The sequence below is a fragment of the Muscardinus avellanarius genome, assembly GCF_963383645.1.
Source record: "Muscardinus avellanarius genome assembly, chromosome: Y".
Classification (NCBI taxonomy): domain Eukaryota; kingdom Metazoa; phylum Chordata; class Mammalia; order Rodentia; family Gliridae; genus Muscardinus; species Muscardinus avellanarius.
Genome location: NC_137809.1, coordinates 8,271,493 through 8,287,699, shown reverse-complemented (window position 1 = coordinate 8,287,699; position 16,207 = coordinate 8,271,493). Strand labels below are relative to the sequence as shown.

Below are 16,207 nucleotides of genomic sequence, written 5' to 3'. Positions count from 1 at the left end.
AGAAAAACCCAAAACCTCCCTCTAGACAGAGGGAAGGCTTGAGGCCTGGTGTCTGTCATTACTGCAAAAAGCCTGGGCATTGGGTCAAGGACTGCCTGAAGTGAAGTCCATCTACACCTGGGATATGCCCTCTCTGCAAAGAAGAAAAACATTGGAAGCATGATTGTCCTTGCCTCCAAAGGGAGGTGAGGCCATTTGCTCCCATCATGGCTATCCCTGAAGCCTGATAATGTCTGAGGCTCAACCATCTAATTATCACACACAAGGTAGGAGCCTCAGGTGACTCTTGACATGGCAGGTAAAGATGTCAAATTTATTATGGATACAGGAGCTTATTTTAATGCTTTGTCTCTCCTTGACCACTTTTAAGCAAACTTATATTGTAAATGGGGTTGATGACACTCCCCAAGGCCAAACACAGCAATGCCTTTGACTTGTAAATTTGGAAAACTAATTACTGTTTTTTTTTTTTTTTTGGTGCACTGTATTCATACATCATAGTGGGATACAAACTTTTGTAGACATACATGCACACATCGCCCAGTCAGCCCCAGCCCGATCCCCACCCCATTCCCTCCCCATCCCTCCTTCCCATGCTTGGCTTAGTGGTTGACATCTAGTGTTATAGCAATTTATCCAAAATTAAAAATGATAATCTCACATAACAGTTTCATTTGTCTGATACCAAGCTTTTGATGACTTAAAGATAACATTTCAATATTTCTTTTTGCTTTCTTTCTTACCAGAGAATATTTTTTTTCTATTTTTTTGGTGAAACTATCATATATTTATATATTTATTTTTCAGAAAAAAAAATCTATCCTAATATGGAATATGGAAACTAGATACCCAAAACGATCTTGAAAAAGAACAAAGCTAGAAGATACATATTTTCTAATTTCAGACCATAAAAAGCTACAATAATTGAAACAGTGTAGTACTGTTCTAAAGGCAGATATATAAACCATTGGAGTTAAATAAAAGCCTAGAGATACATTCTTCCATATATTGTCAAGTTATTTTTGACAAGGTTTCCACAAACATTTGTTGGAGGAAATAATCTTTTAACTAAATATTGTTGAAAAATAATAATTACATGGAAAAGAATAAAACTGGACCATTGCCTAATCCCATATACAAATATTAACTCAAAATAGATAAAAGACCTAAATATAAATCTTAATACTATAAACTTTTAGAAGAAAATCTGGGTCATAAAACCTCACAACAATGAAATTGGCAGTGATTTCTTGGATATGATTTCAATGGCACAGGCAACAAAAGGGTATACAAACTCCCTAAAAAATAAAATATTGTATATCCAAAGATAATGTAAACAGAGTTAAAAGTTACTGATAGAATGGGATAAAATATTTCCAAATGCTATATCTGAAGGTATATTAATATTCCAACTAGAAATCCTAAAAATTAACAATAAAAGCAAACAATACAATTTAGAGATAGGTATAAGACTAACATAAATAATGAATCTCCACAGATAACTAATCTTGTTTGTCTGTTGGATGGAAAATCTTGTTTCTCTGGTTCTGGTGTGTGTTACCTATTTCTTCTTTGTAGTTAATCCCTTTGAGTATTTTCTCTAGTGCTGGTTTTGAAGACATAAATTCCTTCAGTTTCTGTTTGTCATGGAAGCTTCTTATTTTTGCTGGGTAGGAAATTTTTGGCTGGAAGTTGTTTTCTTTCAGAGTTTGGAATATGTTACTCCAAGCCCTTCTGGCTCTCATGACTTGGTTTGGGAAGTCTGGAGTGATTCTAATTGGTTTGCCTCTGAATGTCACTTGGCCCTTTGTTTTTGTTGCCTTTAAGATTCTCTGCTTGGCTTCCACATTGGTCATTTTGACAATTATGTGGCGTGGGGATCCTCTTCTCCGATCCTGTCTAAAGGGAGTTCTATAAGTTTCCTGGACCTGTGTATCAACCTCTTGCTCTATGTTTGGAAAATGTTCTGCTATTACTTCCTTGAAGAGATTGTTGATCCCTTTGGTTTCACCTTCTTTTCAATCCTGTATTCTGATTATTCTTAGGTTAGCTCTCTTAAAATGGGCCCATATTTCTTCAATATCAGATTCCTGCTGTCGGATATTTTTTCCTAGATTAGAAACTATGCGTCCATTTTTGGAATGATCATCTTCTAAGAGCGAGATTCTGTTCTCCATGTGGTCTAATCGGTTGTTTGTGCTTTGAATTGAGGCCTTTACTTCATTAATTGCATCCTTTATACTCTTTTTGGCTCTCTCTGAGTTCTTTTCGAAGCACCTCTATTATTTCTGCAGTTATTTTCCTGATTTGATCTTCTAGAAATTTCTGATTTTCAGTTTTATCGGGTTCTGATGTTGTGGGGTTGTGGGCATTCATTGCTCCATTGGTATTCCTCTTTCCCATGATTTCGGAAGTTTGTGCTTTCTCTGGGTTCTTCCCTTAGGTCACTATGACTTCGCTTAAGGTGCTCTGGATCTCGAGTCTGTAGTATCTCAGACCCCACTACTCCTTTACTGGGTTGTATCACAGAGTCTCTGACCCAGAGAGTCGATAGAGGCTGCTTTAGACTGTGGGGGGTGCCAGGTTGCACATTCTCCTATGGTGTGATATCTCTGCCACCGCCACTCCCCCACTGGGTCAAGTCCCAGGGAGTACGGTACTGAGATTTCTCCTCTGTGGCCCGCAATTTGACTCACTGTTCTTGAGTACACAGATGTAGCTGTACTGGACTCGGTGAATTCTCTGCTGCTGCTGCCAGTGGCAATATGGCGCCGCTGTTAAGCCCTCGGCCGTGAGGCTGGCGTATTTCTTCTTGGTTTTGATTTCCACTCTGAATCCCTGCAGCGTGTGCTGAGCTCAGCCACTGGGAGCTTTAGATGCTCCCTGCGCCGATAAATCCCGCCTGGCTGTTCCGCAACGGCTCACCTCGGCTTGCTGTAGCCGCCTGGTGAACTTGCCGCTGCCGCCGGCAGTAAAGCGCTGCTGCCGCATCCTCGGGCATGAGACCGGTTTATCTCCTCTGTGGCTCTGAGCTCTGTTCTCAGTCTGCTTTCTCTCTGGAGCCTGATGATTTTTTTGTTTCTCTGGCGATGGTGTTTTCTGGCTATGAAAGGTGCTGATTTTGTGGTAATGGAGATTGGTTGTTAGCGGGGCTCTTAAGCCCCGCTTTCCTCGGTCGCCATCTTCCCGGATGTCCTGGAAAACTAATTTCTATCCATGCCTTCTTGGTTTTCCTGGGGTACCCCATTCCCTTGCCAGGTAGAGACTTCTTAGCTTCCCAAGGAGCAACCTTTCATTTAGCACCAAGACATCTTCCTCTATTCTTAGGTGCATTAGTAACAGGGCCAAGAAAAAATGGAAACATATCTGAGGACATTCTGTCTTGGGTAGATCCTCAAGTCTGGGGATTTTGTTGGAGATTCCAGGAAAAAAAATTAATGCTCAGCCTGTCTTCATATTAAAAAGACCAGAAGTCTATCCCCATAAGCAGCAGTATCCCATCAAATTCAAGGCCTGCTGAGGACTTCAGCCTCTTACTTCTGAGTTTCTTAAGTATGGTCTTTTAGTTTGTTGCTCCTCTCCATGTAACACTCCCATTCTTTTGGTGTTAAAACCAAATGGGGAATATATATTAGTTCAAGATCTAAGAGCAGTTAATGCAGCTATAGTCCCATTACATCCTATAGTTGCTATTACATATACTATTTTGACTCAGATACCAAGTGGATCTAGATATTTCACTGTTCTTGACCTGAAGAAGGAATTATTTTGCATTTCATTACATCCAGATTCACAGTATCTGTTTGCTTTCAGTGTACTCAAAATGGGACTCTTCTTTAATATGTAGATGATCTCCTTATCTGCATCTCTCTAAAAAGGACTCTGATGACAATATTGTAAGAGTTCTTAATTATCTGGCAGTTGCAGGATATCAAGTGTCTTAAATCTCCCAGAAAGAGTAAAATATTTGGGCCATATTCCAACTTCAGGATAACAAACTCTCACCCCTGAGAGAAATGAAGCCCTTTTAAAAATAAGCTACCCTGCCAGGCACGGTGGCTCACGCTTGTAATCCCCATGCTTGGGAGGCAGAGACAGGGAATCGTGCAGGTTCAAAGCCACCCTCTCTGATTTAAGAGACCCTGTTTCCAAATTAAAAAAAAAAAAGCATAAAAATAGGTCTGGGAGTGTAGCCCAGAGGTAGAAGGGCTTCCAGTAACCCCAGCACCACCAAAAATAAATAAATAAATAAATAAATAAATAAATAAATAAATAAATAAATAAATCCAACAACTTTATTTCCCACTCCAAAAGAAGGAGAAAACTTGCTCCATTCCTATACAGAGATTATAAAAGAAGTTTACTCTAGCAGGCCTGATCTGCCCCTAACTACCCCTGATGTAGAATGGTTTACAGACTGAAACAGCTACATGAGTAAAGGAATTAGAAAAACAGGTTATACAGTAGTTAGCTTTACTGGAAGTAAAAGTGGAAAGGCCACTTCCTCCAAACACCTCAGCACAAAAGGCTAAAATAATTTATCTTATTCAAGCTTTGAAATTAAGAAAAGTTAAGCATCTCAATATGTATACAGATTCAAAATATGCTTTTTTCATCCTACATGTGCATGCTGCTATATGGAAAGAAGGGGGCTCTTAAGAGACAAAAAATCCCTTTTTTCTGTATGGTCCTGAGGTTCTCTTTCTCTTGGATACAGTTTAGATATCTGCCCAGATAGCTATGACACACTGCACAGCACACCAATAGGAAAATTTCTCCATATCCCGGGGAAATGAACTAGCAGAACGAGGTACTGAACAAGTGGCATTACAAAATAATTTGAATTGAAGATGGCTGTGTGTGTGTGTGTGTGTGTGTGTGTGTGTGTGTGTGTGTGTGTGTTACTCGGGGTGGAACCCAGGGCTTTCTACCTCCGGGCTATACTCCCAGACCTTCTTTATATTTTATTTGGAAACAGGGTCTCACTAAGTTGCTGAGGCTGGCTTCGAACCTGTGCAATCCTCCTGTCTAAGCCTCCCAAGCAGGGAGATTACAAGTGTGCGCCACCATGCTTGGCTGAAGATGGCTCTTATTCCTCTTATTCTTGAAAGGGAATGGGCAAATCCACAGGGATATGCACTAGCAGAAAATGGCTAGTGGACTAGAGATAAAGAACATAAAGTTTTATTACCCCAGGCTGACCAGTGGAAAATTATTAAGGGAATCCACAACTTATGTCACCTGGGAAAAAAGGCACTAAACACTTTGGTTAGCCATGCTTTTGGAGAAAAGGGTCTTGACACTACCATACAAGAGGTCACAAGGGCTTGTCCCTGGGGAAGACTAGCAACTAGATTTTACCCAAATGCCCCTATGTCAAAGATATAAATAACTTTGGTTTTAGCTGACAACTTTTCAGGATGGACAGACACTTATTCTGCCTGAACTGAAAAGGCTCTAGAGGTTGTTAAAGCCCTATTAAAGAAAACTGTTCCTAGGTTTGGACTTCATAGGTCACTTCACTTTCCTTTGTCTCAAAGAGAACACAAGAGGTCTGACGAGCTCTGAGTATAACTTACTAGTATACTTACCGAGTATACTTACTGAGTATAACTTACTATCTTCATGCCTTCTGCCTGAATCATCCATATAAGTTAAAGGGCTAACTTACTCACCAAGACCACTTTGGCAAAGCTGTGCCAGGAGACCTCAGAGCCCAGGTTATGCTTTATTGCCTATTGCTTTACTGAAAATCAAAATTGCTCCTAAAACTTCACTGCAGTTGAGCCATTATGAAATACTTTATGAAAGACCTTTCCTAACCTCAGATCCTGTCACTGATCCTAAAGTACAGTGTGGTGGCACACGCTTGTCATCCCTGTGCTTGTGAGGCTGAGACAGGAGGATCGCACGGATTTGAAGCCAACCTAAGCTACTGAGTGAGGCTCTCAGCAACTTAGTGAGACCCTGTTTCCAAATTAAAAGTATAAAAAAGGTCTGGGAGTATAGCCCGGAGGTAGAAAGCCTCTGGGTTCCACCCCAGTACCACCAAGAAAAAGAGAAAAAAAAAAGAAAATGACAAAATATGTAACTAATTTGGGCCAAATACAAAAAACCATATTGGAATATGGGCCTTCCAACTCCTGATGATATCATTTGTATTTCAAAAATACAACCAGGTGCCAGGCATGGTGGCACAAGCTTGTAATCCCAGGATTTTGGAGGCTGAGACCAGAGGGTTAAGGTTCAAGAAAAGCCTCAGCTACTTAGTGAGGCCCTCCGCAACTCAGTGCAACTTGTTTCAAAGTAAAGAATTTAAAAAATAGAGCTGAGCCGGGCGTGGTGGCGCATGCTTGTAATCCCCGCGCCTGGGAGGCGGAGACAGGAGGATCACGCAGGTTCAAAGCCAGCTGAGCTGGCGTAAGAGACTCTGTTTCCACATAAAAATGTTAAAAAATAGTGTAGCCCATGGGAGTGTATCCCAGAGGTAGAAGGGCTTCCAGGAACCCCAATACCACCAAAAGAAAAAAAAAAATAGAGCTGAGGTGTTGCTCAGAGGTAAAATGTCCCTGGGAGAGAGACACACACACACACACACACACACACACACACACACACACACACACACACACACACACACACACACACACACACACACACACACACACACACACACACACACACACACACACACACACACACACACACACACACCCCAACTGGATAACTATGATTTCCTTAAGACATGGAAAAATAATTCACCTTTAGATCAACTCCTCCCCAAATGGAAGAGTCTTTTCCAAGTTCTTCTTAGTACCCCTACAGCTGTTAAACTACAAGGACACAATTCCTGAACTTATATATCTAGGATTAAATCTGTCCCTTCTGATAATATGTAGAATCAAGACTCTGATGAACCCAAGGACCAGCCTCAAGATGCTAAGCCTGCAATCACATTCTTGTGAGCCAATAGAAGATCTAAGAGTATTATTCAAGAAAACCAAAAGGATTAAGTCATGATAAATCTGCCTTCATTGTTTCCCTGTGCTTATAATTATAGTCACAGTATGCCTACTCAGGTTAATAGCCATCAACCTTCTGCCTCTTAATTTTTATATTATTCTACCAGGGAGAAACTAACAGTTTTCTTGACTGGTCACAACAATATGCCAAAAATATTAATAGAGATGCCTGTTAGCTTTGTAGGCAACATGTTATCCATAGGAACTGCCTTGGTAGGTACCTTCACTACAAGAAAATGATTCAGAAACTTATTAATAAACAAAAAGATAAAAGTATCATCTTAAAGCCTGCTATAAGGGCTAATGTTTCCCAGTGGATTATAAATGAAACCAGGCGTGGTGGCGCATGTTTGTAATCCCTGCGCTGGGAGGTGGAGACAGGAGAATTGCACAAGTTCGAAGCCAGCCTCGCTGGCTTAAGAGACCCTGTTTCCAAATTTAATAAAATATAAAAATAGGTCTGGGAGTGTAGGCCAGAGGTAGAAGGGTTCCATCCCCAGCACCACCACAAAAAAATAAGTAATAAATAAATAAATAAAACCTTGTAAGAAAAGGGTGATAATTTATCTGTAAACGAAACAAAAGTTCATGTATGGCATTTTACCAAATTTTATCCATCCCAAACTCAAAAGACATCTAAAATAAAATAAAAAATAATCAAGGTTACTTAAGAGGATACTCTCTGATACGAGATGAACATGTTTGGATAACATCCACTATGGGAAGGCTCAGTCAAAAGGCAGCCCTCTGTTGGGAGCAAATAAATCATTCTCTTGATTTTTGGAGTAATTCCATCAATAACTTGGGATGAACTCCTATAGACAGCTGCAATTATATCATTATATTAAAAGATACAGATTGGTTTGCCACCACTTAGGGGTGGAAGGCAGAAATAAGATGACCAGCACAAAATGGCACCCAGTGGCTGTGTGGTGCCAACTTTTGGCCACGGCTACTCCTAGGATGAGTAGGAAGATGCATGTTAGGATACCCAACTTCGTCCCTGTTCAGCTCGACACACTTTATGAATGAGTCTGCGTCCTTATTCCTTTGCTAAGGGGTACAGGTATGTGGTAAAAATAAGAAAAATTTAATAAAAATTGGGCTCATGATTGTCAGCAAGAATTATAAAAATCAAAATGTATTTTCTGTGTTTACCTTTGTCCTGACAGTGTCAGGAAATGAATAGACAGAGAGGGAAAATGCACCAGTATTGGAAAGAGACATCAAAATGTATTAATGTGGCAGTATTGAAAAATTGCTTTGATAATTTCCAAAAAATAACATATGGTCAGAGCCTAGGTGCTGTGGATACCAATACAATAACACAGGGTACATGCCTACTTTAGAATTTGGGGCATGTACTGTCCACATTTGTCCTTAAAGAGTTTTGGACCATTTTTCTATCTGTCTGCTAAAAATTGTTTATGTTTGACTTAAATGAAAATTTCAAGATACAGAGATATATAGTCCTACAAGATATAGAGGCTTTGGACAAAAATTCCTTTGTATAATTGGTAATTAATACTGGATTAATACAGCTTGCTTTTTATCTTTAGCCTAAACTGTTATAACGTTTTGTATGATAGTTTTTCTAAGTACAGGTGTTTATGTTTTAACACTTGGTGTTTAGCTGGACTAAGGGTTAGCTTTGGTTGACCAAGGTCAATGTTGATTATAACTACTCTAGCCTGATGGCTCAGAGACAAAGAAAAAGATTTATTTGTCTGCCCTACATATGAAGGCTTATTCTTGCTACTGGCTCAATCCCCAGCAGCTTTTTGTTCTTAAAGAAAAACTTTGTTAAATGTTTGCTAAATGAGTAAAGCAAACAATAGTAAGATATTGTATATCTAGAGTCATCTAAATGTGCTAAGAAGATTTCAGAAATCAAAAGTTAAAGGTTAAAGATATATAAGTTTTATATTTATATGTGAACTGACCAATAGGATTTTTGTCTTTTTAATTCAGGGACTTAGCCTTAAAACCTGGTTTACATCTGTTTGTCCTGATTGAATAAATGTCTTATTGTTTAAGAAAATATAGCCAATGGTCAGGTACCACATTTATTTTCATTGTTAATGATGTTCTCTAAAATTATAAAATTGTTAATGTTGTTATCTAAAAGATGGAACTATATGATTTTTGTCAATACTGTTGGTTCACATAGACTTATAGTTACCAGTATAGCCCAGTATAAAATTAGGTCAATGGACTACTAGAGTGAGGCCAGTGTAAATTTAAAATCTGGCTATTATGTTTGATCTAACAAAAATGAGATGCATATCCTACTGTGTCTCTGGAATGAAGGCTCCCATTAATCAGCTTTTAAGTTTGACCTTTGGGATGTCTCAACAACAGAAATAGGGTAAACAAATATCAGAGTAGACAGATGCAGACACAGGGATGAGCCCGTCTAATAGCCCTACATTGGGTAATAATTCTTTTCCCCCTCAGAGATACCAAAGGCTTCTTATAGAGAGAGGAAAGGAGCTGAAGGCCTTATACCTGCCAGCATGGCAAAGGTGCCTGGGTGTCTATGTCGAGGACTGCCAAGTAGAGTCCTTCTGCATCTAAGATGTGCCACCTCTCAAAAGCATGCTGCTGCCCTCACTTCCGAAGGGAAGTGAGGTCAGTCTGCTCCCTCATGGCTACCCTCAAAAACTGAGGACTAAAGAGGCCCACGGCTCAGCAAGGCCCCTCTGATCAGCCCTCTGACCAGCTGGAGGAAGCCTGGGTAGCTCTTGAGGTGACAGGCAAAATATTGAATTTCTTTAGATACTGGGCTTAGTTCTCTGCTCACTCTGTCTCTCCTAGAGTTCTCTTCAATAGAGACTTATTTTGTATCTGGGGTTGACAACACTCCAGGGCCAAAGGAATTTATAATATCTTAAGATTATAAAAGATAATTTAGCCTAGCCTTGTATGCTAGCTGGCCTGATCCTGATGATTCGCCTCTAACCCTAATATAAAATGAGTTGCCGAGAAGAACAACCTCATGATTAAAAAAAACTCAGTAATCAGGTTATAGTGAGCCCTCCAAAAAACATTTCTGAATGTTAAAAATCTGACCCATTTGGATTCCAAATTTCACTATTCAAGGTTGTTCAAAACATTGCTATTCTAGCCAGTTCTGATTGAAATGTAAGCCTCTAAAAGAAAAACTAACTCTTTGGGGTACAGGCTACTGTAAAACTTAGATTGATGCTGTTAATTTAGTTCTTATTTTGTTAAAAATGTACAAAAATGATTTCAAAATGTAGGAAGGCAGTACATTGTCTGAACCCTTAAAAAAAATACTACATTCCAGAACTATACAGAGTCTGACTGAGAAATGCCAGCCTTGTGCCTAGGTCCTTACAGGCTTTCCAAACGGTGAGAGAGCAGACCCACTACCTGGTGTGAGCCACGCAACGGGAGACAAGTGCAGATCAACCCAACACCCCAGTTGCACAGCCAGGTGACCTGGTCTGAGTAGCACCCTGGCCACAGTGAAGATGAAAGAAAAACACCACTGGATTCACCGCTCTCGAGTCAAGCAGCAACTGGAGCAGGCAAAGAGGATATTTAAACCATAGACAGAACTGTTAATGGGATTGGACCTTGAAAGTACTTTTCCCACATGCGAAAAGCACAGACCAAGAAGCCAGAGGAGATTAAGGAGTGAAACTTAGATGACATCTTACCAACCCATTAAAGCTGCACCTCATTAGAAAGTCCTGTGATGGCAACAATGACCGCTTACCTACACCTTCTCCTACTAGGAGAAATGCCGGGTCTTCAATATTGGCCTTTCTCTTCTTCAGACTTTTATAAATGGAAAAATAATAATCCTCCCTTCTCTGAGGATCCTACCCGCTTGATTAATCTAATTGATTCTCTCATGTATTCCCACCAACCTACCTGGGATGACTGCCAGCAACTACTGGGCACCCTCCTCACTACTGAGGAGCAAAATTATGTGTTAATGGAGGCTAGAAAACATGTGCTTGGGCTTGACGGATGCCCATCGCCACTTCTGAATATTACTGACGACTGATAACCCTCTCAAGCTCCGTGTTCGCCGTGTGGGTAGAACTCTGGATCAACCTTCCCCTGTTTAACTGTGACTCTAACCCTCATGCCCCCCAACAGCTTACCTGGGAGATATTAAACCCCACTGGACAGATAGTCTGGTCAGTAAAAGGTACCCATGCTCCTGGGACATGGTGGCCCAGCCTATTTCCAGATATATGTCAGTTAGCCATTGGACTGGATACCTGGGATGTCCCGGAGATAGAATCTCCATCCAACATCCCTTTAACTGTCTCCAACTCAGGGGATTATCCAAGATCCTATCTGGGGGACTTCACTGGCTGCCGTGACCACCAAAAAAAAAAAAAAAAAAAAAAAAAGATGCTTCCTAAGACAACAGAATTTCTATGTCTGCCCCAAGGACGGTCGAAACCGTGAGCAGATAAGACAGTGTGGGGGTCCTGAATCATTATACTGTAATGCTGGGGGTTGTGAAACCACTGGGAGTGCCTGGTGGAAGCCCACCTCTAAATGGGATTGGATTACGGTATATAAGAATTTTACTCCTAAAGGGAGGGACAAATGTTATGCCTCCAAACTACATTCCTCCGCCTGCCACGCCATTTCTTTCTGTAATCCACTGAATATTACCTTTACTGCTCTTGGGCGTTCACCTAACAACCTTGCTAGTTGGATTAGAGGAAGAACATGGGGAATCCAGTTTTATGTCCCCAATTATGATTTTGGGCTATGGTTTACTATTCGACTCAAACAGAAGCCAGTTACTAGGACAATTGGTCCGAACTTTGCAGTTCACCCCCAGGAAATAGCCCTACCCAGGCCTGTCCCACCAGACCCTACACCGGTTCCCAGCCATTCCATCTTTGTCTTGAGTCTATCCTCTGTGACGCCTATACTCTCTACCAGACCACCTAAAAACAATCCACTATCCCTCCTTAACTTGATAACTGGAGCCTATGCAGCCTTAAACGCTACTCACAGTAACCTGACCCAATCCTGCTGGCTATCAGCCTCCCCTCCTTACTATGAAGGTATTGCTATAATGGGAACCTATAATAAAACCACCAGTAATAATTGTAATTGGGATGCTAAACCCAAACTGACCCTCCCTGAAGTTACTGGGCAAGGGCTATGTATAGGGAGCCCTCCCGCTGATGTTCAACCCCTCTGTGCAAAGACCACCCTAATTAATAGCTCTCAAGACAATTATTTGATTCCCCACTCTAGAATGTGGTGGGCATGTAACACTGGCCTAACCCCATGCGTGTCAGCCTCTGTTTTTAACAATACCAGCCACTTCTGTATTATGGTTCGACTGTACCCCAGGGTCCTGTTTCACAAGGCCACTGACTTTGAAGATCAGTTTGAAGGGCGGATCACTCATTTCCACAGGGAACCTGTACCCTCCCCCCAGCCTCCCCCCTGCGGTCTTTGCTTTATAAGTTAAAATGTTAATGTAATAAACAAGTTCCTGCTTTGACTTAACTCCCAGTCTAGTCTGATTGTCTCTGGGTCGGAGGCTGGGGAATGGGCGGACAGTGCGCTTACCTTTCTCTAGACCCCCGACCTTAACCTTAGGGTGGTGGGCACTACAACTAAGTTGCCTAAAACCTGTGATTTTCCTGTTTCAGTCTCCTAAGTACTGAGATAACAGATCTGTGACACCATGCCCAGATCATCTATAGGTTTGTTTGTTTTTTGTTTTTTGCTTTTTTTTTGTAGATGGATGGCATTTATTGAATTAAAGGAGTTCTATTATTAGTTTCCTGAGTATAATTACATTAACAAATACTGAATTTTGATTAGTTATTCTTTAGTTTGCTAATGTTAAATTTATATTTATTGCCAAATGGTATATTAATCTTGTATTAATCTTGAAATAACCTTATCTTTACTGATAAAATACATACATATACATATATTCATATATATACATGTGTGCATATACATGTATATATGCACACACATATGCATACATATTCACACACATTACACAACACATACACACAACAACAACACACACACACACACACACACACACATTTTAAGAAATTCCAGAAGCAAGCAAGCAGATGGCATCAACTGGGGAGGAAGGAGGTTAGAAGTGATGGCCTTTAAGACCAGGATAATCTCCAGGATCCTTCCTAGGATGCCTCCTCCCTTGGACACAGCTGTTTCATCTCCAATGAAACATCTCCATCTAATGATCAAGTAGCCTTGTTCATGACATTTCTTCTAGTTTGTTGTTTTCTGAGGCACTGGGATCAAACCCAGAGACTAGCACAGGCCAGGCAGATACCCCCCAAACCCTACACTAAGCAGCTGTTTCTTCCAGCTCTAAAATGTGACCTCCTATGAGAATTCCAATTGATACTCCCAACACCATAAAAAGAACATATGTAGCATGCCAGAGACTGGCAGGTTCAATCCCCAACACGGCAAAGGAGAGAGAGAAAGAATAGAGATGTTTGGCATCTCATTTACAGTTGAAACAAGAGTTACCCCATTTTCCAAATTCATTACCAGAGATGGGTTAGTAGTGAGAGAGCAGAGAAACCATTAAGTCACTTTCAAATGCTTCTAGTAGTCCAGAATATTTTTATCATGAGGTACTCTGTCCCTCAGACTGGCCACCCTCAAGACTTCCCAGAGAAACTACCCACTAGATTCTTTCAAGAAGAGAACAAGATTGCTTTGCAAGTTTCAAGACTATTTTTAGACAAGAGAAGCCCAAGTACTAAGCAACCCTCCCCAACATACACACAACTTCCAATTGAGAATTTCTTTCATTATTAGGTATTTCTTTTTTATTATTGGAACTTGAGTTCTGCTCCCCACCCCTCCCTCCCATCCAGCACGATCTCTCTCTCCCTCTCCCTCCCTCTCTGCGATATTGGGGATGGAACCCAGGAGCATTCTACCTCCTAGACACTCTCAGTCCTATTTTTAATTTTTTTTTTCGGTACTGTGGATGGAACCCAGGGACAATCTAACTCCGAGCTACACCCCAGCCCTATTTTTTAGTCTTTTTATTTATTTATTTATTTATTTTTTGATGGTGGTGGTACTGGGGTTCCTGGAAGCCCTTCTACCTCCGGGCTACACTCCCAGACCTATTTTTACATTTTATATTTGGAAACAGGGTCTCCTAAGCCAGCGCGCGCGGCCGGCTTCGAACCTGCGCGATCCTCCTGTCTCTGCCTCCCAAGCGCGCGCCACCACGCCCGGCTAGTCTTTTTATTTCTAAAACAAATTTCATTTCTAAAACAGGGTCTCGCTGAGTCTCGCTACGTAGCTGAGGTTGTCCACAAACCGCGATCCTACAGAGTTTCTGCCTCCCTAATGCTGGGACTACAAGTGTGCGGCACCACTTTTAATTGAGCACATTGAAAAGTGCCGGGAAGCCGTAAGCAGGTGAGCGTGGACGCGGGCCTGCAAGGCGAAAGTCGGTAAATATTGATGAGCTGATGGAAACTGAGAAGCTGCGCGGGCGGCAGCTGCCAGCCGGGTTTCGTGGCGATAACGGGTGCAGGCCCAAGGGATGATGCCGGACCGGCGACCCTAGGGGGCCGGCACGGCTGGGGCTGCTCGCGGGCCGAGGCACCTCCGGGCAGCTCGGCAGGTGCAGGTGGCCCGCTGGAGAGTCCCAGGGGACTCCGCCAGGCCCTCTCCCGGAGGGGGAGGGGCGGGGCACCCAGAACGGGAGCCATTTAAACCACTCCGGGCGGCTCGAGCCGTGCAGGCGCCGGCTCCCCGCGCCTCTGCCGCCCCGGTGCCCGGCTCCCTGCAGGTGGCTGGGGCCGGGGACCTCGGGCACGCGGGTCCCCCTAGGCCCCGCACGGTCAGCGCGGGCGCGGGCCGCCTTACCTTGGTGATGACCAGCGGCTCGCCGTGCTCGCGGCCGCCCTTCAGGGTGAAGCCCCAGGGCGCGCCGCCGCTCAGCTGCACCTCCACCAGGCGCCCGCCGTCCGCCCGCGCCGCCGCCTCCGCGCGGGGCTCGGCGCCCTCCATGCCGCGGGGCGCCCGGCCCCCGGCCCATGCACGCTGGGGCCGCGGGCCGATGGGGCGGGCAAACTTTTGTGCTGCAACTTGGAAGGAAAGTGCCGGCCGCCGGCCGAGGAGGGAGCAGGAGCAGGGCGGCGCGGGGTGGGGGGTGGGGGGGGGCTCCGCAGCGCGGCCGGGGGCGGGGCCGGGTGGGCGGGGCGCCGGGTGGGCGGGGCGCCTTGGGAGGTGCGTGTGAGCGGGGCGCCGGGTGGGTGGGCGGGCGGGGGCGTCAGTGGGAGGTGCCCAGGGGGGGCTGGTGCCTGGCAGGAGGTGCCCAAGTGGGCGTGGCGCCGGGTGGATGGGCGTGGTGCCGGGTGGGAGGTGCCCGGGTGGGCGTGGCTCCGGGTGGATGGGCGGGGCGCCGGGCGGGAAGTGCCCAGGTGGGTGGGCGGGGCTCCTGGCGGGTGGCGCCGGGCGGGAGGTGCCCCAGGGGGGCGGGGTACCTGGCAGAAGGTGCCCATATGCGTGTGGCGTTAGTTGGGAGGTGTCCAGGTGGGCGTGGCGCCAGGGAGTTGCAGGTGGGCGTGGCTCCGGGTGGATGGGCGTGGTGCCGGGTGGGAGGTGTCCAGGTGGGCGTGGCGCCGGGTGGATGGGCGGGGCGCCGGGTGGGAAGTGCCCAGGTGAGTGGGCGGGGCTCCTGGCGGGTGGCGCGGGGCGGGAGGTGCCCAGGTGAGCGCGCCCAGGGCGCCTCCTGCAGATCGGGAGCCGCGCGGGACGGGGGGCGTGGGCCTTGCCCTCCGGGTTGGGCGGGAGCCTTGGGAAGGGGCGCGCTCAGGAGCTCGGCAGGTCTAGGGGCTCAGGCCCTGCTCCGGCCGGCACGGGGCCGGATCTGGGTGCGGGAGCGCGCTGGGGTCCCGGGCTCCCAGCGCCCGGTCGGGTGGGGGCCCAGGGCGGGGCGCGCTGAGTTGCTGAGGGGGCGAGGGGGCACCCGGGACCCGCGGGGACAGGGGGCGCCGACGGCCGCCTTCCCTCGCGCCCGTGTCTGGCGACGCCTGCCCGGCGCACAGGTGAGGCGGGAAGCCGCGCGGGTCGGGGCTCGCTGTCCGGTCCCTGCGCCTTCCATCCTGGTGACCCGCCTGGGTGCGGGAGGGAGCGCCCTGCGCGCC

General features: G+C 44.9%; 2 protein-coding genes across 2 annotated transcripts in view; one reads left to right on the top strand and one right to left on the bottom strand.

Moving 5' to 3' along the window:
* Window positions 1–15,068, bottom strand: part of LOC308279546 (protein Shroom2-like) — a gene marked incomplete at both ends in the record, with an annotated part of 142,826 nt that extends 127,758 nt beyond the window's left edge. The window contains 1 exon segment of the mRNA XM_080719675.1: window positions 14,925–15,068. Coding sequence (XP_080575801.1) covers window positions 14,925–15,068 — 144 coding nt within the window.
* The window catches only part of LOC308279535 (F-box-like/WD repeat-containing protein TBL1XR1), a gene marked incomplete at both ends in the record, with an annotated part of 935,328 nt that overhangs the window by 872,544 nt on the left and 46,577 nt on the right, over window positions 1–16,207 (top strand).